At 37.4% G+C, this 22,607-nt stretch overlaps 2 protein-coding genes across 6 annotated transcripts; one reads left to right on the forward strand and one right to left on the reverse strand.

Moving 5' to 3' along the window:
- The first annotated feature begins 253 nt into the window (after positions 1 to 253).
- LOC140176658 (uncharacterized) lies at positions 254 to 676 on the forward strand. The gene has a single exon (XM_072208191.1). It carries the CDS (start codon positions 254 to 256, stop codon positions 674 to 676), a length of 423 nt encoding a protein of 140 aa, XP_072064292.1.
- A 4,418-nt stretch (positions 677 to 5,094) lies between these two features.
- On the reverse strand, positions 5,095 to 21,837 carry LOC112727084 (uncharacterized). Of its 5 annotated transcripts, none has more exons than XM_025776702.2 (6): positions 21,671 to 21,837; positions 9,712 to 9,799; positions 9,516 to 9,611; positions 8,708 to 8,811; positions 8,472 to 8,608; positions 5,095 to 5,427 (listed from the first exon to the last, which is right to left on the reverse strand). In XM_025776702.2, exons 1-6 carry the CDS (start codon positions 21,820 to 21,822, stop codon positions 5,345 to 5,347), a joined length of 660 nt encoding a protein of 219 aa, XP_025632487.1. In that variant the 5' UTR covers positions 21,823 to 21,837; the 3' UTR covers positions 5,095 to 5,344. The 5 variants fall into 5 exon arrangements, with proteins under 5 accessions (XP_025632487.1, XP_025632493.1, XP_025632489.1 ...); XM_025776708.3 differs by lacking the exon at positions 21,671 to 21,837 and adding an exon at positions 13,700 to 14,118; XM_025776704.3 differs by lacking the exon at positions 21,671 to 21,837 and adding an exon at positions 13,601 to 14,114.
- Between the last annotated feature and the right edge of the window lie 770 nt (positions 21,838 to 22,607).

Consider the following 22,607-nt stretch of genomic DNA (forward strand, 5'->3'; position numbering starts at 1 on the left):
ACCCATTGCTGCTGAGAATGAAAGATGAGGCTGGAACTACTCTGAAGGAATGGGTTGCTATATTGTTGGGGAATCTGGAAGAGAAAGAAAAAACTCTACATCTGCACCCTGATACACTAGTTGTGGATTGCGAGAAATAGAAGAACCTTCGAAGGTAGAGAATACACAATTGACGCAGAAGTGGACACATGCAAAGAAAATAGCGAACGAATTTTGAAAAGCTCAAGTACAGGAAAAGGAGAGAGGCTCTGTAATGACCACCCAAATGAAGCATAATTGGGAACCACCAACTACCACTCTCGTTAAAATTAATGTGGATGCAGCCATATCCAATGGTAATAATGGAGGAGTTGAGGCGGTGATTAGGAATGGTATGGGTCACATTCTTACAGCAGCAATATGGCCCACAACACAACCACTTGAAACCCTTGAAGCAGAGGCTCTTGCAATATATTTGGGGATGAAGCTAGCAAAAGAATGTTGCTTTATGGAGATTGTTATAGAGAGTGATTGCATAGAAGTGGTAAATGAACTCAAACACGGTAGACCAAACCCAACTTGCTTCAGAGCTTTTGTAGTAGATGCTCTATCTTTGATGTGTAACTTTAGATTAATGGCTTTCACTCATATTAAAAAAAGTGGAAACAAAGTAGCCCATGAATTAGCAAAAGAGTAGTGCTACACATACAAGTCATTTGGGTTTACAAGTCATACAAGTTAGGCCAAACCACACGCGCGCTACTCAACGGTTTTCATAGCGTGCTTCGCGTTCCTCCTCCTCCTCCTCTTCCTCCTTTTTCTCCTTCTTCTTTGCGTTTCTCCTCCTTTTTCTTCGCGTGTTTCATCTTTATCATTGTTTTTTTATTACTGTTGTTGCTGTAATTTTTTCCCCTCTTTCTCTGTCTATTGATTTTATAACATTATGTATTTTTTTCTTCTTTGTTTGATTTTTTCTCCCAAGAAGAATTATAAGAAAATAAAATAAGAAGATGAGGAAGAAGAAGTAGTAGAAGATGAGGAGGAGGAAGATGAAGAGTTTTGAATTATACAGAACTTATCAGAATAAAAATACACCCAAAATTCTTAAAAATATACCCAAATATCTTCGTGTTACACCCAAATTTGCTGCAAATATAGAAAAATATTTTCTCTAATGCTGCATTTTTTTTCTTCTTTTTTTCTTTACTTCTTTCTTTCTTTTAGTTAAATGAATGTAAGTTCATCATCTTCCAAGTAATTTTGCAGCATTATGTGTTTTTTCTTCTTCTTTATTTGATTTTTTTTGTTTTTATTCTTGTTAAGAGAGTAAAACAATAAGAAACTTGAGAAGGTAAAACAAAATAGAAAAAGATGAATAAAAAAAAAAAAGAAGATAGTTATGATGATGAAAAAAAGAAGCAGTAGAATATGAGGAAGCGGAAGAAGAAGAGTTTTGAATTATGTAGAACTTATCAGAATAAATATACACCCAAAATTCTTAAAATACACCCAAATTTACTGTAAATACAGAAAAATATTTTTTTTCAATGCAAAACTTTTACATTATATTCAAATTAAACCATCAACGATGAAATATTGTTCACCTACAGAATCATAAACTACTAACAAAAAAATTAACTAGAAGAAATTTCAATGAAAAAAGAAGAAGGAAGAGGAGGAAATGATGGTGTTGGTGGCGACGATAACGAAAGAACGTGCAATGAAGAAGAAGAAGAAGAAGAAGAAGAAGAAGAAGAAGAAGAAGAAGAAGAAGAAGAAGAAGAAGAAGAAGAAGAAGAAGAACGTGCAGTAACGGCTGAAAGCGCGTGAATATAAATAACTTGTAAAGACTTGTATAGGAAAATACTTATATATGGAGAATTATTCTTAGCAAAAATAGCCCATACCAATCTTAATACTATATGGATGGAAGAGGCTCCTAACCATATTCAAAATTTGGCCTGGTTGGACATTATAGCCCATATGAAATGAAAGTTTCTTCTTCCATCATCAACAACAACAACAACAATAATAATAATAATAATAATAATAATAATACATTTAAAGTATGTTAATTTATTTGATTTTTTTCTTATGCATATTACAAAAATAATTATTTCCAAAACAAAAAAATAATTATTTATAAATGAACATAATTAATTATACGACAAAGATAATACCAATACGTTTATTTTTATCAAATTAAATCCTATTAAATTATTAATTTAAATTCAATCTATTTAATTTTTAATTTCAAAAACATTTCATACATTGTTCTGTGTGTGAAAAAGTTACGTAGAGATTTTTAATTGCCCAATCATGCCATTAATACATTCTCTTGCACTTTCTAAACCATACATTATTCTGTGTGCGAAAACTTTCAATTATTACCTTTTGCCATAATCTTAAACTACTTCATGATACAAATAATTTTCTTTCTCCTGATAATTATATCATTGTATACTATCGTATACTATTTAACGTACTAATAAATAAAATTCATAACGTAAAATTGATATCATTACAATCAGTGGCAGAGCTTTCTTGGGACAATGGAGGCCACGGCCCCCCAAAACTTTTATAAGTAGTTCTATCTCAAAGAAAAACAAGTTAGCTCAATTAGTTAAAATAATATGCTTCCAACTTATATACTTGGGTTCAACACCCATCTTCACCATTCTTTAAAATTTTTTTTCTTGCATGCATATATTTAAATCAATATTACACTGAATTATATTCGATTTTTCGTATATTTTCATGCATTATTTTATTTTTAGAATAATGAAAATTATAGTATAACTAATACTAATATCAGTTATTAATAAAAAGTTAATATTTTATTTTAAATCAAAATTACAAGTTAAATATTATTGTAGTATCAACATTGTTTACATTAATAAATTTTAATATTTTTATTTTATTAAAAATTTAAGATTTTATTTTGTTGTATTGTATTATTTGATTGTAATGAAAATAATACCAAAAATAATTAATCTTGAGACTTTTAAGAGATAAATATTATCGAAAATAAAATTAATCTTTTAAAATGTTACAAAATAATTTATAAGTTGTAATCGTTTTTGTATAATTTAAATAAAAATCAATTTTTTTGAAAAGAAAAATTAGTTTTTAGATTAAAAAATGATTTTTTAAATAAAAATAAGTTTTTATGAGCAAAAACTACTTTTTTCATGTAAAAAGTAATTATTTTTTTAAAATTGACTTTTTATTTAAAATCAAATTGGTTTATTAATCTAAACAATTTTTTTTACAAAAATCATATTTACTTTTTTAGTTAACCTTAACCATATGTAATCCTACATTTTAATTAATAAATTTAAAAATAAAATAATTATAATTATAATTTTTATTTTAATATAATACTATTATATAATTTTTTTATTAGATTTTTAGTCCCTCTAAAAATTTCTTTCAAGCACCGTCACTGATTGCAACTTTATCCAAAATCCGAATTAAATTAAGATTTAACAAATTATAAGTCACTCAACTATTTGTTTCCATAACAAACAACATTATTGTACAATCCGTTCCAACCAAAAACCACACAACTTCATCGAAAATCAGTTATTTTTTTTCCCCAACCCAAACTTTCATGTGAAACAAATAAATTGTCACATTTTCATCGACAAAACTAACGACAATCGACTGGAGACCAACCAGATAACAAAAATATTCGAGGTCCAATAAAAAAAGCCCACAACCTTAATTAACAACATCAACCATTAATCAATTTCACTTGATTAATCCCTTTCGATCAACACGCAACACAGATTTTGACAGTTTGCAGATCTTGTCCTCCTCCGTCGAAACACACACCACACGCGTTTGTTTATCATTTGCCCACGTACGTTTCACAGGTGAGGAACAAAAATTATTTTCTCACCGTAGCATTGGCCCTAAATTAAAACACATAACCATTGTTAACAAAATCGGACCAGACCAACCGGCTCGACCGAAAAACCAATAAACTAGACCTTAAATCGGTCCGGTCCGATAATCTGACCGGATGAGGCAATGAACCGGTGCGAACCGGTCAAAACCGGTCAAACTCGGTAAGACTAGTTCGATCAATGTTGAATCTAGGGTTCGAACCCCCTCATCAAGAAAAAACATGATACTCACAACCACCAAGTTGTTCAGCTTGTTATCAATATATATGCAAATTAATATATATATATATATATATATATATATATATATATATATATATATATATAAAAATATCTTTTAGCAAATAATTTACTTCTATTTAATTTATTTTAATTTTAGTTATAAACTTATTCATTCTTAAATTAATTATATTTTTATAATTATATAATATCTATTAATTTTATTTTTCAATAAATACTTGTAGTATATAATAGTATAATAGATATAAACTAATTAATAAATTATTAAAATTCAAAAATAATAGTTATTTTAATATAAAAAAGTAAAAATATTTATGATAGAGTAAAATTAACAAAATACTTATTGTTCCGGTTTCATATTGTTTTAGAATAACTAGATATTTTTAAAATGTTAGTGAAAATATGTATTTTAAATTTTAATTTTAAATTTTTTACTATATTTTATTTTTTATTTACATAGGACCGGGTCAATCGGTTCAACCAGTAACCCACCGATTGAACCAATAACCCAGTGACCTGACCGGTTCAATCACCAATTCGGTTCTAACAACTATGCACATAACTGCATCTAGTTCTTTTTTTCACTTTTCTCCTCTTCATCTACTTCTCTTTCTGTATTCATTTAAAAACTGGTTAATTTTCGGTTTGACTCACCAGTTTCCAACTGATTTTCCAATTTTTATACGGTTCTTTGGTTGGTCAATTTTTTTGTTAGATTAAATTGCATGTCATCGGTTTATAATTCAACCGGTTCAACCAACTAATTCGAACCAATTTTCAAAACCTTGAAAATAGTCTCGATTACAAAAACTTATTTATTTATAATGCAAAGATTATCAATATTTTATAAAAACTTATTTAATTTTATTCAATGGACATATACTCATGTAAGGATTGATAATAAATCTAGCCAAAACCGTATCACGTACTTTTTTTTTTTAAATGATTATCAATCAAATAAAAATTGTAAAATATTTTTTTATTAATATATTATTATTGCTACTAGCATTACTAGTTACTAGTAGTAAACAAAAAGTTACAAGCGATGGGATGACCCCGGATTCGATCACATTGAAATACATATACTAGGAGAATTTAATCAAATCCATATTAAAGCATGGTAAATGGAAACATGTGAAAAACTAATGCCATAACCAAATTCATTGCCAAAACAGCTACCTAATTAAAAATTTGGAACAAGGTATCCAAGCCCTTCAAAGATCAGGCATGCCCATCCCTGTTTTAGCATCATAAGTCTTCTCTAACACATGCTCCATTGGAGTATCTTTGGGACCAGCTGCAGAACATTGAAACGTAAACATAGGATAAGAATTCCTCTCTACTATAGCTAGAAACAATAGCAGAAATAAAAATACAAGAGATATCAATGAAGAAAAGCTTTTGGATCTGGTCTGAGAGAAATCATGGTAAAGATCATGGGCACACCATATTCATGCCAAACATCTAATTGTCCAAAAATTTGTCATCGAAAATAAGCAGAACGCGCTCCAACCAAATACTCCACATAGTGGCGTAAACTACACATTGCCACAAAGACTTTGCCTTTTTCCTACTTCCAAATACAAATAAACCTAATCAATAGGAATTGGTCTAAGGTATAGACATGATATTATTTTTATTCCAATGAATCCATATATCCCTTTGGCTACATTTGAAAGAGTGGGAGACAAAGACCAAGTTAAGTCTCTATATTGTATTTGGTGTAAAGTGTACAAGACTGAGTTATGTTTCAGTATCCTAATTGATTTAATATAAATATAGAAACTGAAACAAATAAAATTACTTAAATACCCTTTCCTCCTTTCCCCTTTTCCTTATCAAATTTCTTCTTCTATCACAAAAACAATCAAAGTATGGGGTTAGCAGGGCATTGAAATGGTCATTTGCTCGCATTCCTCATGGTATTCATAGCCCAAAGCTTTCAATGCTCACAAATTCTAAATCAATTTCAGCTGATCAAAGTGACCAGAATTCCTTGGGTTTTCTTTGTGTTGCTTCTTATTCTCTATCTGGGTGTGCCACTGTCTACTCTCATAAAACAAATAAATAAATGAAAGACCAAGGGAAAAAAGAGGGAAAAAAAAGGAGAAAAAGAAAAACTAAAGAGAAGAATACTTCGTCGGCGGCGGTGGAACTTACAGTTGACACTTAGCATAATGGAAGAGAGAGAATGCAGAATGGAGAGGGCGAGAGAAATTGGAGCAAGTGAGATAGTGGAATTTGAAAAGTAGGTGAGGGTATTTTTGGAAATAAATGTTATTGAAGTTTCAATCTCTGTCTCTAGAAATTTCAATCCCATGTGTCCCCCACCTTCTGGAGGGACAGAAATTTTGTGTTCCAAGACTGAAATTTTAGTTCCAATCTCTACTATCAAACACAATACTGAGTCTCAATCTCCTAGTTTCAGTTCCAGCCCCCTGTTTCCAAACACTATTTTTAAGTTTAACACCGCATTGGAAGTAAGAGGTACAAACAAAACTAGGTTGAAGAATAGCTAAAGAGTAACTGAAGAGATTGGCCTTGTAACAGGAACATTTAACCCTGTTTTTGGTAGCTATGTCAACTGCCAAGATACATATACAAAGACAACGAGACAGTAAAGATAGAGAATATTTCCCCCACAGTCCCCATATTTTGGGCAGAAAGTACAGAGGAAACCTGCCCTAGGATAGAGGCATTTTGCTTGCTTTTGTACCTGTCTTCTCCTTAACAATTTTGTGTCCCTCAGGGTGTGTGTGGTTCAAGTATTACATTATTATAAAGATTCCATTTCCATGGGAATTAAAGATATCCAAGGGGAAGGTGGGAATTGAAATGATGGTATTTTGATTCCCTGGAATCAAACTTATTTAGAAATAGTTTTTCAAACTTTGAACCAAACATGGGAATATGATATTCCTATCTTAAAATTCCTAAGAATTATTTTATAATTCCTCCAACCACACACACTCATGGTTTTCTGTATTTCTATCCTTGGAAGTTGCCAAATGCAGGTTTAGAACTCCCATCGATTACCTTGCCTCTAACCTAACTTTTAACTTAATGAATATCACAATAAACTTTAATTGATCGATCAAAATTACTGGGATAAATGCATTACAGTGTTATGATCTAGCTTCCTAGTTCGGCTTCCACATTTAGATATGAATGCTTCGCTGCAAGTATATTAGTTTAACTAACTCAAATTCTGGAAGCAAGATTCTTCTTCTAAGCACTTCACAATTACAGTTAGGACAACTAAAATTCTTCAACATGAAATAATTCCAATTCCTGACCACTCTTTGAACAAGATTCTTATTGATTAGAATCCAAAGTTCTCTCAATGATGAAATATTCTATTTAGACAAGAGTGCTTAGTTGAATTAACTCCAACAGTATGCTATTGAAGAATTAGAAGGCTATTCCCTAATCAATGTATTATATGTTAGTGCTAATTTGGAATTGAATATACATATATTTGTGCAATGTTCTATTGCTAATTTTCTATGGAACTCATTGTCTGACATATTTGATACAACAACAATAATGTTGGGTTTATCCTGAAAATTTGGGTCAGATTTTATCAATTAAGTTTGTAGGTTTTGGGAGAAGAATGGAAGCCAAATGTTTATGGCAATGTGCTGTCTGCCATTATTTGGTGTATTTGGGAGGTGCAATTCTTGCATTCTTAATAGAAGGCTTTTGGGCAGCAAGTCTTGTGAGATAGATTTGCACCTACCTAGTGTAAGGAACGCGATCTATTTAAAGGGATAATATCCTGCTTCGTTTTTGTATTGAGGACCATAGTTATAAGGAAACTGATACTTTCAAATACAGGAACAGGTCACATGTAAAATATGTTATGTAGGAAGTATATCCATGGCGTCCCGATACGTAGATGAATTGTTAATTGTTAATTAGTACGTGGTATGTCACCTAACCAGTGAAATTATGTAACTATGTTGAGGACATCTTATGTACCATCCTCTATGTAATATCATTCCCTTAATCCCTTTGTATAAAAAATATTTCTTCTTTTATCACAAAAAAATAAAGGAAAAAAATTTCTTCAACATGTAATCAGTCGGACAACTAAATTGACCACTCCCCCACTCTCTTTCCAAATATGAATTTCCACTCTATATATCTGCATATTTTTGTGCCAACTGCCATCTTTTAAATGTGTATATTAAAGGAGGATGGATCAGCTCCAAAAATGACTCCTGAGTATAATTAGAAAGGCAGAAGAAACAACATATGCTTACCATATATGGAAACTTTAAAGAAAAGCTACAGCTACTACTTAAACAAGGAAAAAAGGGCAAGGTTTTAGATATGTACGTTGTGTAGGTCTTGGTGTAGTTCTTATCTTGAGGATCTCAGGTCGAGGGATTATGGACCCAGATGTTCCTATTCCTCTGGATACTCTGACTTTAGTACCATCTTCAAGATATTTAATCCCAACCTTGCAAGGCTTCCTGCACAAGTGAAAGTGAAAATCAATTACTGTGAAACATTATTCCAAACCTGGAGATGCAACAATCACTGGTTCAATTTTCAAACACAAGTGCATATACCCTGTAACTGGGTCAACGACTTGCACATTGGAGGCATGAAGTGGGGCTTCAACTGTAAAGATCCCCCCTTCATGACCTGGCCCTGCCTTGATATGTTTCTTTACCTGTATAAAGGACATCAAAAAAATCATTCAAGTAAAAAAAATTAAAAAGCATAGTGCACCCATTTAATAAAATTCTCACTTAATCTCAACAAAATACAAATGCAAATATAGATATAAACTCACATGAACACCAAATCATTCAAATTATAACAAAATACCGAATAAAGCACTAATACTTACATGACATAGAAACCAAGACAAGCCAAATGTTTAAAATAGCACGAGAACAACATTGTTATAAACACATACGTACATATACGATTTATATAATTTTCATGATTTTATAAATATCAATCTACCAATATATACAACATTCTAGGCTCTGCCAGAAAATTTAAGAGACATTATTAACATATGTCATTTGTGTTACTACTTACTACAACTAAGTTCATTCAAAAATTTACAAAATATCATTTTTATTGATATTTCCCAACCTATTTATACTATTTCCAAGTCATGTCTGAAGTGTGAACCAATTGAGAAATACATGTTTCGTCAAATATAGATACAGATACACATACGTCATGCTATGTTGGTGTCCTTGCGACCAACACATCACTTAATTGGTGTCCATGGTTTCTAGAGCATACCATATCATTATGACAAAGGTTTGTATATTGTTATTGTATCAATTTTTTTCCATAATCACATGCTAAATATGACAAATAATATAGTAGGGATGAAGAGTGTTTTATTTTTCTCACCAAATTTTTACCCTCGACAATAACACGATTCTGGGAACGAATAACACGTTTAATGACCCCAGACTCACCCTTATCTTTACCCCTTATGATCATAACCTGTTACATACAGAAAATGAATATGTAAAATCAAAATTTATAACATAAATATGTAAAAAAGGACAAACAATATTTAGTTGGATTCGGGGATTGTTATTACATTGTCACCTCTGACAATTTTCCAGTGTCTAATAAGTTTCTCTGCAGCTTTCCAACCCATTTCAATGTAACACTCTGCAACCAGAAATCTAAAAACAAATAAACAAACAAAATTAAATTCAATTAAAGAAGAAGCAAAGCTGGGTGGGAAAAAAAAAGGTAAGACAAGAATTTCAATGAAATTGCAAATGGTGTTAATGGGCTTTGCTTTGGCCTTGATCCGGCACTATATTTTGATCAGGTCTATTTTATAGACCCTTTATCCAGCCATAGACCCAAACAGAACATAGCCTAAACACATTAACCACCAACTTTAACATACAATGGCTAATGATATTCATATTCTGTTCACAGCACAATATAGCATAGCAACAAAAACAACCATAAACACCAATAATCAGGAAAAAAAACATCAATCAACCATTAAAACTATATATATTACACTACCAAGAATCAACAACATCAATCAGTTACTGAATAAACAGAATCATAATCAACAAGTTATAATCAACAACAATATATATAGTTTGACCGAGGTTCAACCGGTTTAATTAAATATTAATTAAAAATTCAATTTATAATTTCAAATATTTAAATTCAATAATTTCTAACTTAATAAAATTCAAAATTTCACAATTTCACCTAATGTTCTACACAAAAAAAACATTAACAACCAAATTTTTAAGTAAACACATGCACTAATCATCACTAATCAGTAATCATCAGAAAATCAGCAACAAGCCAACAACATATCGGCAACAACATCATCATCATTTCAGAAGATCAGCAATTCAGAATAAGCAAACATCAACAAAATCAGTATTATTAACTCAGCAACTCACAATTAAACCCAACTCCAACTCAAAATTGAACAAGCAAAAATAAATTGAAGATACCCCAATGCCTGTTCCAAACAAAACACAATAATTTATATCAGATGCATTATGCCACAAAGATATCCCATATAAACCTTTAAGAATTATAGGAAAATTTCCCTAAAGCAGGTACAAATAGCTCTTGAAAATGATATCTTATAACTTCTAGCAGAAACACATATTTGAACAAAATATATGGACTAAATTTTCAGTAGAAATAAATCATTATCAAGGTTGCGAAAACCGGACCGGTCAATGAACCGGTAGAGTGACTGGTTCAAAGGTTCGACCGGGGTTCAACCGGGGTTCAACCGGTTTAATTAAATATTAAATAAAATTATTAAAAATTAAACATACACTGAAACATGTAGCATGAGTGCATGACCCTTTTTGTTACCATAACAATATCTGGTAAGTAAACTAAAATCTGATCTCCTCTTATTCTTTTCAAAATTAAAATAAGAAAAATCTAATCCAACGTTTAATTTCCTAAATTTAGGGTAAAAGGAGAAATTAAAGAAAGAAATTATTGTAGAATTAACAATGCTGAAATGGAAGGGAATAAACAATAAAGATGAGGGCATGAGGGTGAAGATTTTATTCTGTTTCTGGGCATGTCTTTTGCAACCTTTCTGCTGGGTCTAACAAATTTGTATAAAGAAGCTGTAACACATGTATGTCCTCATATGCAGATCAATGTAAAATATCATGACAAAATTAATCAAACCACCAACAACTCTAATTCAGAAGTCAGAACTCAGAACACAACAAACAGAAAAAAATATCAACTCACCCCAATTCAGATTCAGAACAAAACAAACAGAAAAATTAGATCTCAGATTTCAGTAACTCAGTAAAATTAACAAAATACATGACCATAAATTGAAGCAAACAGAGTTGAATCTTTAAAAAATAGAACCTCAAAATCATAGAAATTAACAAAAGGGAAAAACTAAAGCAGAGCAAAGGCGACCAAACTGACAGACCGAGGAACGAAACAGGCGGCAAGACTACCGGCAAGGGAGGAACGGCGAGACAGACGGGATCGAGCAAACTCACCAACAATGGAGGAATCCAGCCGACCCGCTTCGATCTGCAAGTCCACACAACGACGATGAAAACGATGTAGAGAAGACGAGGATGGACGGCCAAAGGCGACGACGTGGAGGAGACGAGGATGGACGGCCAAGAGCTCGAAGCACCCTCTATCTGTCACTGCCGATGGCGAGGCACTCTCTGGCTGACGAGAAGAGTTCGGCGACGGCAGAGGCGGTGACTGCTGTTGGCTGAGAGAGAGAGGGGCTGCTGGCTGAGAGAGAAAGGGAAGTAGCGCCGTAGTGGGTTAGGGATTTTGTGCCATTTTGGTGAGCGAGACTGATGAGAGTGAGGGAGAAGGGAGAAGGGATTTGGCGCAAGGTTTTGAAAACCGGACCGGTCATCGAACCGTTCTAGTCACTGGTTCACTAGTTTACTGGTCCAACCGGTCCAACCAGTGGTTCAACCGAAAAAACCGTTTTAGAATAAAATAATAAATAAATTATAAATAAACATCCTAAAATATAATTATAATATTATAATATAATATAAATCTTAAAATATCTTCGAAATTTAAAACACTACATAAAATATCATCAACCTAATCCATATGATCTTATCAAAATACAAACTCAAAAATTAAATAGTAAAAAAACATATCTAAATATTAAATCCCAACATCATGATTTATCAATCATCAAAATCCACAAGAACTTGTTGCAAATTTGCTTCGGTGGATTCGGATTAGGATTAGCAGCATCATTCGAAATTAATAAAAGTTTTATTGATCTCTATTTGATTAATACTATTATCCATAACTGAAATTAATAAAAGTTTTATTAATTAAAACAAAATTAAAGACCAGCCACAGCACAATGAAAAATCAAAAAATTATCAACATGACCATATCTAAATTCTGCCACCAACATTCAGCAACAAACAAAGCCAGCAAAACCAGCAATAATTAGGAGCCAGCAACTACAAATCAAAGCAAAACCAGCAACTACAAAACAAAGAAGTATCCATAACCAGATACAAAATTAAAGACTAGCCATAGCACATTGAAAAATCAAAAAATTATCAACATGAGCATATCTAAATTCTGCCACCAACATTCAGCAACAAACAAAGAAATAAAAACAGCAGGACATTCAGCAGCAAAAACACCATTACCATCGGCATTCAGCATTCAGCAACAAACAGGGCATTCAACAACAAAAATTAGCATTCAACAACAAAGTGTGATCTTATCAAAATACAATCTCAAAAGTTAAATAGTAAAAAGAAATATCTAAATATTAAAAACCAACATGAAGATTTATCAATCATCAAAATCCATAAATTAGAACCTTGTTGTGACTGACTATTATTCGAACTAGGTGGATTAGGATTAGCAGAATCATTTGAATTAGGAGGATTGGCAGACGAATTATTACTCAAACAGGCATTATAAGCAACTGCTTCTTGATTATAACTAAATTCAATAAATCATAATCCAAATTAAAAACAGCAACAGAACGGCTAGAAATCCAATAATCATCCATAAGACCATAGAACAAAATCAGTAACAAATCCATTACTCAATTTCAGAAACAAATCCATTACTCAATTTCAGAATCAGTAACAAATCAGTAACAAAAGCACATATTAGAACAGAATCAGTAACATATCAGAAATCAATCACTAACTTCAGAGTTCAGATTCACAAATCCCTAATTTCAGAAATTGCATATTTGAGTAATTTGAAATTTCAGAGTTCAGACCACTAACCTTGACTGAGAAATTATAAAAGCTAGAAATTATAAAACCAATTAGAAATATGGTTAAAGCATTTCATCAAACATGTTGAGTGCGGTAAAATTAAAATGAAATAAGAGAATCCAAAGCTTAATTTCAATGTGATAGAGAAGAGAACAAAACTATTGTAACTTTAATTTAATCTATGAAAAAATCTAAACCACTACCAAATCAAATAATTACTTATTGTAGTAGAAATCAGAAGTTGCAGAGTTTGAAGAAGAGTGTTGGTGTTGTCTGTTGTGTGAGTGTATTGTCTGGTGGCTGGTTTAGGGAACTCACGGCGGGGACAACAGAGAGCAGTTCGACGAGTGGAGCACGCGGGTTGGTCGCAGAGTTTGAAGCAGAGCAACGTGGCTTCCAGACGAACGCGAACGGTGAACGACGAGCGAACGCGAACGGCGAAGAACGCGAACGAAGACGCGAACGTGAACGGCAAACAAACGGCGACGGAAGCGTGGCTGAGCAGACAAAGACGACGGACGCCGAGCTCGAGGAAGCAACCGCGATCGGTGACAGCGAACAGGGGTTGAAGACTTCGAGCACGAGGGAAGCTAGATGACGGATGGCGAGCTTTGAGTGCGACGGACGGCAGCAGTATGCCCCTCCTTGTGGCGGTGGTGTAGGCTTACAGTGCTAGGGTTTTGTGGTTAGGTTTGTGATTTCTCTGACTGAAAGAAAAAAAAGGGAGAACGGGAGAAAGAAACGAAGGAGCTTCCCTTTTTGTGTAAACCGGCCGAGTTCCGGTTCGGTCTGACCGGCCGGTTCTCATCCGGTTCAACGGTTTTTAACCGGTTTTTTAATTGTCGGTTTTATATGTCTGACCGAACCGTTAATACTGCCGGTTTGTGGTTAAACCGGTCTGATCGGCCGGTCCGGTCCAGTTTTCAGAACATCGGATTTGGGCAGAGAAGAGAACAGAGATGAGTTGTTGTTGCCGCTGAGTACGATGGGTGATTTAGGGATTAGGGTTCAGCTTAGTTCCTTTAACTTTTTTTTTTCTTATAGGGATAAAACGACGCCGTTCAGAGTTATTGTTTTAAAACAAAAAACCGCTAAAAAATCGGACAGTTCTACCGGTTCACCGGTTAACCGCCGGTTCGACCGGTTTTTTCACCGATTTTTTACCAAACAATTTCTGAACTTACCTGGACTGGTTAGGTGACCGGTTCTCGGTTAATCCGGTTGAACCGGTAAGTCCGGTTTGGTTTTCAGAACCATGATCATTATAAAATGCAGCAGAAACCATATCATTAAGTTGACTGTAGTAGAACCTTGTATGCAAAAAGCAAAGGTGTAATAATGGTGCTTATTATCAACATAAATAATACCAAATAAGATGAATCAAATGTGGCCACAACTTTCAAAGCAACTGAAACTTAAACCAACGATTGTAATTCGAAGCTGCTTGGATCGTGCTAGTAATGATGGCAGGAAAGAAAACTACTGAAATTGTCAATTTAATTATTTTTATTTTTTACAACCAAATCATGAAAATATTCAGAGATGCATGTGAGAACTGGAAATCAAAGCATACCGTAGAAGTTACAAAATTGAGAGGGCCACAGAGGAGAAAGGGTACACAGCAAAAATTAGGGCAATTTACGCAACTAAATTGTTTGATCCTCAATATTACGCAAATACATTGTTTCAGTTTTTAATACGCAAATGCATTGTTTCTGTATTTTATGTAAACCGCTACTGCCAGTAGCGGTTTACGTGTGAGTGTGTGTGTGTGTAAACCGCTACTGGCAGTAGCGGTTTACGTGTAAGTGCGTGTGTGTAAACCGCTGCTGGCAGCAGCGGTTTACGTGAGTGTGTGCGTGTGTGTAAACCGCTACTGGCAGTAGCGGTTTACGTGTGTGTGTGCGTGTGTGTAAACCGCTACTGCCAGTAGCGGTTTACGTGTGTGTGTCTGAATGGGGCTGCCTATATAAACCATAGAGGGACCAAATGTGAAGAAGTAGAGTGTTATTCACAAATGGAGGGAGAGGAAAGTTTTGTGGCTCTGGTTCACTACTCTGGAAAAATTCAAAAGAGCAAAAGGCATGGTGTAAAATTCACAGATAGAGAACCACTTAGTGTTTTTATCCGATCTTCGAATACGTTGGCGGAGATTAAGCAAAGCATATTACGGAAGCTCGGTGTGTGTGGGACGAAGTGGGTAAAAAAATTATTTTACAAGATTCCCATTGATGTTGTCTCAACTGGTGTGAGATATGAGACCTTCGTGATCGGGTCGGATGAAGACTTGCATGTCTTGTTTCACTGCAGGCGTAGTTTTCCGGAGGTGAGGGTAACTGAGCTGTTTGCAAAGTTGGAAGATGGTGTGGATAGCTCAGGGGCATCGGCCCCTAATCCTCAGTCGATCCCAGCCGGTGGTGCCTCAACATCGATGCCTGTGGTAGCAGTGGCAGTTCCGAATCCGGAGCCCGAACGTGCTGGGGCTGTTCATGCATATGTTGGTCCTGTTGTTCCTGATTTTGAATGCGATGCCGGACCGGATCGGGTTGAGAATGCACTGTTTGACGATGATTTGGATGAGGAGCCTGTCGATATTGGTGGGGACAGTGATGATGATATTCCAAGAGGCGGACGTTCAGCCCATGGATGTTCCGGTTCTGCAACACAGGAGTGCCCTCCCCACCTCTCTTCTTTGAACTTGGAAGCCATCGGCCAACAGCAGAATGCTGATGCAACATTCGAGGGGCAGGGGATGCATGATGGGACAAATATGTCTGAATTTCAGATTGGCCAATCCTTCCAGAGTAAAGAGGAAGCCGTGTTGAGTGTGAAGGATTACAGTATTCGGCGTGGAGTTGAGTACAAGGTTATGGAGTCCGACAACCTGAAATACCAAGGGAGATGCAAGGAGTTTGGTAACGGGTGCACGTGGTTGATTCGGATAGTCATGCGGAAAAGGAAGGGCACATGGGAGGTTAGGAGGTACAACGGTCCGCACACGTGTATGGCCACATCGATATCAAGCGACCACAAGCAGCTTGATTATCATGTTATCTGTGCGAGAATCTATCCATTGGTTCGAGCTGATGCGTCGGTGTCTATTAAGGTGTTGCAAGAGGCCACGGAGGCGACTTATGGATTCATGCCTAGTTATCGGAAGGTGTGGTTGGCGAAGCAGAAGGCAGTAGCGCAAATATATGGTGATTGGGAGGAGTCATATGCAGATCTGCCTCGGTGGATCCTTGGAGTCACATGCACGATGGAAGGTTCGATTGCTCTATTGAAGACGTCCCCGGTTAGGGTGGGTGACCAAGTTGACGAGGATAGAGTTTTCTTTCATCGGATGTTCTGGACGTTTCCTCCGTGTATTGAGGCTTTCCGACACTGTAAGCCGCTGATAAGCATCGACGGCACACACCTGTATGGCAAATATGGCGGGACGTTGTTGTTGGCGATCGCACAGGATGGTAACTCGAACATTTTGCCTGTTGGGTTTGCACTCGTGGAGGGAGAGAACGCAGATTCTTGGTCGTACTTTCTATCGAACCTTAGAAGGCATGTCACTCTACAGCAAGGTATTCTCGTGATCTCTGACAGACACAACGGCATCAAGGCTGCATTAGAGAGCCCCGATAGTGGTTGGCAACCCCCCCATGCTTATCGGGCATTTTGTATTCGGCATGTTGCTGCAAATTTTGCCCTCACTTTCAAAGGGCAGGATGCGCGGAGGTGGTTGGTAAATGCCGCGTATGCGAAGACGGAAGCAGAATTTGACTATTGGTTTGATATAATGAGGACGGAGAACCCGACCATGTGCGAATGGGCAAACAGAATGCCTTATGAGAGGTGGACACAGCATAAGGATGGTGGGAGAAGATACGGTCACATGACCACCAACATCTCTGAGTGTGTGAACTCTGTCTTGAAGGGCACAAGAAACCTCCCGGTGACGTCTCTGGTTAAGTCGACATATCTCTGGCTGGCCGAGTTGTTTGTTGTCCGTGGGCAGACGGCAGAGGCACAGTTAGGGTCCGGGCACCGGTTTTCACAGGCAGTAGTTAAGGCCATTGAGCGTAATCTGAAGGAATCGAGGTGCTTCACGGTGACAGTGTTTGATAGGCATCAGCTTGACTATACTGTGGCTGAGACGACTCCCACCGGGAAATTCTCTTTGGGTAGCTATCGGGTTTCTCTGAGGGATCGCACCTGCGATTGTGGATACTTCCAGGCGCTGCACTACCCCTGCTGCCATGCCCTCGCATGCTGTGCGCAGTCACGCCTAGATTGGGCAACTTATGTTGATGAGGTGTACACCATGTCTGAGGTCTTTAAGGTGTATGAGATGTCCTTTTCACCATGTATTCCAGAGGGGCTTTGGCCACCATATGACGGGCCAACGGTTATACCCGATCCGGGCATGAGAAGGGCTAGAGAAGGACGACCACGGTCCACCCGCATCCGCAACAACATGGACGAAGCCGACACCAGCCGACCTAAGAGGTGTGGTCTGTGCAGGCAGCCCGGTCATACCCGACGGGTTTGCCCTCAGCGAGGATCTACTAGTGGGATGTAGATTTATCTTTACTTATTTCGTTTGTCGTAGTTTCCGTGATAACAAACGTGTCTGCTTGTTATGAGTTTTAAGTTATTTGTTTTTAGTCTTTTCGTTTATCAGTTATGAGTTTTTAGTCTTTTTGTTTTGTCTTGTTAATGATAACATCGGTAGTTGTGTTTCACTTTTCTAGAGATATTGTCCTTAACTTCCATCTTAGCTAATAGATCGATACAGAATAGACTGTCTCAACATAATCATAAAGTAAAAACTGAACAATATAAAAGTCCTTCCAACAAGACTAAACATAAGGTCCAACGGGCATAAAACATAAAGTAACAAGTACCCAAAATAACAGTCATCCAAATATAAAAAACATAAAAGTCCTAAATCAGAAAATAAACTACATAGCGAGAAATAAAAAACAACAACACATGGTGCTAACCATCGCGATCATCCCTCGCAACATCATGAAAGTCACCAAGGAGATGAGATCCTGTCCCACATCGAGCTGGACGTCTGACTCGAGTCGGTCGGGCTGCCTCCTGTCCAACATCATCACGTGGAGGGTCTAACCCGAACGCGGACTGGGGGGTGCCCCCCATAGTGAACCAAGTATCCAACGGACTACCTGCAGGCACGTTCAGATCTACCCCATATTGACCCTGATAATCATGTGGCTGGGAATGCATCTCCGTCAACTGTGGCTGGTAAGCTCCGGTCTCCATCTGCACATCCGGCATCTGCTGCTGGTAAGACTGGCCACCAAACTGCACATTCGACGTGCCAGCATCATCCCTAATCAACTCAGCAAAGTCTGCATAAAACCGTGGACTGACCAGCTGATCATCTAAATCCATAGTCATGGTCGGTGTGAACTCCGGCATCTGAGAATAAGCTCTGCTAGTGAATGTATCCCCTCCAGCCTCAGTCGCTGCAAACCCACTAACTCCGCCTGCGTGCTGTGTATCATCCGGAGTTCTCCCACGTCTGGCATTAGCCCGACGAACACGGTGATCGACCTCAGCTCTAGCATCTCCGCCTGCGTCATCCTCCTGCATCGCATCATGTAACCACCTCCACTCTCGACCGGTGTCCCTAGTACCAACACGACGGCGTCTCTCAACACGACGGTTGTCCGGCATATCAGGTAGCTGTGATCTGCGTGGAACCTGGGAGGATCCTCTCTGATATGCCTCCGGAGGTATCTGGGTGCCTCTAGGATCGGCAAATGCAGCCCCAGGGCTAAGGAACCGCTGAGCCTCTCGGTACCACCAATCTAGGTAATCTGCAGATGGGCCAGGATCTGCCACTCGCTCAATGGTAATGACGGCATTAAGTCGGTTCTCCCAATGCTCATGCCATTTCTGATAGTAGTGGGGAAACCACCTATCGCCACCCCTACCGTCCTTAGCATGCAGCCAGTCTACGTTCAAAGCATCCTCGGGGATATGTTGTACTCCACCTAGCTGTGGAACAACCCTGTCAACCTGATGCCACTCGATGACCGCAAAGTATATCAAGGCAGTCACGGCTCGCCACATGCGACTGTGCTCCTCTGTAAGTATCTCTGGATGGACCACGGCAAGTACATCAAGCGCGGAGTAGGGCTCCCACACAATCTGAAATTTAAGAACTCATCAAGGACTACAATAACAAGTATATATCTAGTCACGAATAGAGATCAAACAAAAAGTAAAACTCTTGTTGCTATAAAACTTACATCACGAGCGGTCAGTCGATCCAATGCAAGCCGATACCTAATGACCCTCTGCTCCTTTCCATCATTAGGAGGTAAGTAGGCAGACCACCTAAATTTAAGTCATATGAGACACGAAATTTAAAATATGCCCAATAAATTTGTTAAACTTAAAAAAGCATAACCCATACCTTGATGCCAGCGGGAAAGAGAAAACCTCAAACCCGGCCGGCCTAAGAGACGGAAACCGCCAGAATATCCAACTCTGAAGTAACTGGAGCGGGCCCGCAAGATTAGTCACATTTCTGTTCGCTACCCGACACATACATCGGTACAGCCACGCCAAAGCGGCCGAACCCCAGCTATACCTACCCATGCCATCAAGGTTTGCCACAAATGGCAACCATCGTATATGAACCCGGTTCGCACTCTTGTCCCCAAATAACTGAGTCGATAACAACATCATGATGTAGGCCCGTGCGTAGATGCGGACAGTCTCCTCGCTCGCATCTGGTGGTAGCACCCTAAACCTCTCGTGGAACCATGTAAAGTGTACTGTCATCTGCTTGACCTTATTCGGTGGGGGCCGCTCACCGAATAGGTCCTCAAACCACTCCCAAGCTGGTCGGCCACCCTCCATGTATGTCTCAAACTCACCAAGGCAACCACTCACAGCCTCCCCATCCACAGGAAGCCCTAGCTGAAATGCCACATCCTGCAATGTCACTGTGCATTCTCCGAAAGGCATGTGGAACGTATGCGTCTCAGGACGCCACCTCTCAACGAACGCACTAACGAGTGGCTCATCCAACCAGAACCATTGGCTATTTAGCCTAGCCAAATGGTACAATCCAGCCCGCTCTAAATACGGGATGATCCTTTCATGCATGGGCATATTCTGTTGCCGCCTCACACTGTATATACACCTATTGGGCTGCACAGAACAACAAACGAAAACAGAGTCCAATTAAATTCTCCTATCCTTAAACAGATTTCCATATCTAACCGAATACGAATACCTTAAACCATCAGCAAATTCTCCTATATAATATTTAAAAAATATTTCCTACTCACGATAGGGAAAATAACAACACAAATAATTTACTTATTAACATCCAGAAATTTTAAAATATTGTAAAGATCTAAAATTTAAAACTTCATATCATACAAATATCCTAAACAAACTATAATAATTCACTAATGTCAACTATCCCGTTCCCTAAACTAAACCAACATTAATTAGCGGGCATAACATTCATTGAATGGAATTAAATTTCAGGTAACTAGGCATATCTATAACTAACCAACAAAAACTAAAAACACTAAACCAAGATTAGTGAACTAACATCCTAGCATGCGAACCCTAAATTCAGGATACAACGACTAATCTATAAATTCTAATTCGTCTACCTAACCTACCGTTTTTCTGACTAAGATATGCAAAGACTAGAAAAAAAATAAATATTAACTAACCTGGTCACCAATAGAACCGGCAATATGCGCAACGCCATTCAGTCGGTACAGGTTCCTGCCTGCCATGATAACTCGCCAGAAGTCGCCGCTGAGGAACCTCGGGCCCGCTCACAACTTGCTCTGACTTCTCTCTACAATTTCCTCTCTCTAGAAAACTCCTCAAACCTTCTAAACACATAATCCGCGGCTGCAACCACGGTTTATATAGGCAAACCATCACACGTAAACCGCTACTGGCAGTAGCGGTTTACACACACGCACACACACACGTAACAGTAGCGGTTTACACACACGCACACACTCACGTAAACCGCTGCTGCCAGCAGCGGTTTACACACACGCACTTACACGTAAACCGCTACTGCCAGTAGCGGTTTACACACACACACACTCACACGTAAACCGCTACTGGCAGTAGCGGTTTACATAAAATACAGAAACAATGCATTTGCGTATTAAAAACTGAAACAATGTATTTGCGTAATATTGAGGATCAAACAATTTAGATGCGTAAATTGCCCCAAAAATTATTAACAAAACTACACAGTATTATCACAGAGCTTACTGGCGGCGAGGAGGAAGGGGAGTGACGGCGACGACAGAGGAGACGGCGACACCGGCGAACACACAGAGAGAGAGCTCGAACAGAGGAGACAACGATGGCCACAGAGCTTCCACACGACGGCGAGGGAGCTTCCTACGACGACGACACAGCATACTATGGTGAGGAAGAGAGCCTTCAAGGGGTTTAGCCGTTTAGGGTTAGGGCTGTTTTTTTTTTCAAAAATGACCAAAACAACTTCGCTTTGGTAAGGGGAAAAAAAGGTTTTCGAACTGGACGGTCTGAACCGGTTCGATGCCTTGTGCAGTCAAATACCCAAGGTTCTGAAAATCGGACTGGTCATCAAACCGTTTTAATATCCATTGTATTTTCTTTGTGGTTTTAATATAGTTGTATTATTTCGTTCTTTTGACTGCAATGGCTTGCTATCTTATACTTCTACCATGTCCATGTGTGGATTTTCCCTTTTCTGTGGATAACAATAAAGCTAGCATGATAAAAAGATTGAAATATCTTCTGGAAGCATAGGTAGCTGTATGCTAGTAGGTTGTACTGATTCACATGTTTCCTATTAACTGATAGTTATATGATTTGCTTAATTGCTTTAATAACTTGCCTTTCTTGAAAGAACCTTTAATCATATATAGGATAGGGCCTGTTTTCTCCCCGGAAGACATGCCGGCAAACCAATACATCCTTCCTTTAGCATGTACGAACTTTGTGCTGTACTTGCTTGTGTGTATATTTGCATTGATTATCCCAGTATACACATTAAGATCTCTAATTTAGAGTAGGGGCGCTGGAATCTTAAGGCAACTAAGCACTTTAATGTTACCAGCTATGGTATAAAATGATTTTAAAATTATATGTGCTCTCCTTTGACCATGAACTCGATTTATATTGCTTATGATCATGTGAGCAATTTATTCTGTACCATCCA

This window comes from Arachis hypogaea, chromosome 12 (genome assembly GCF_003086295.3).
Source record: "Arachis hypogaea cultivar Tifrunner chromosome 12, arahy.Tifrunner.gnm2.J5K5, whole genome shotgun sequence".
Taxonomy (NCBI): Eukaryota; Viridiplantae; Streptophyta; class Magnoliopsida; order Fabales; family Fabaceae; genus Arachis; species Arachis hypogaea.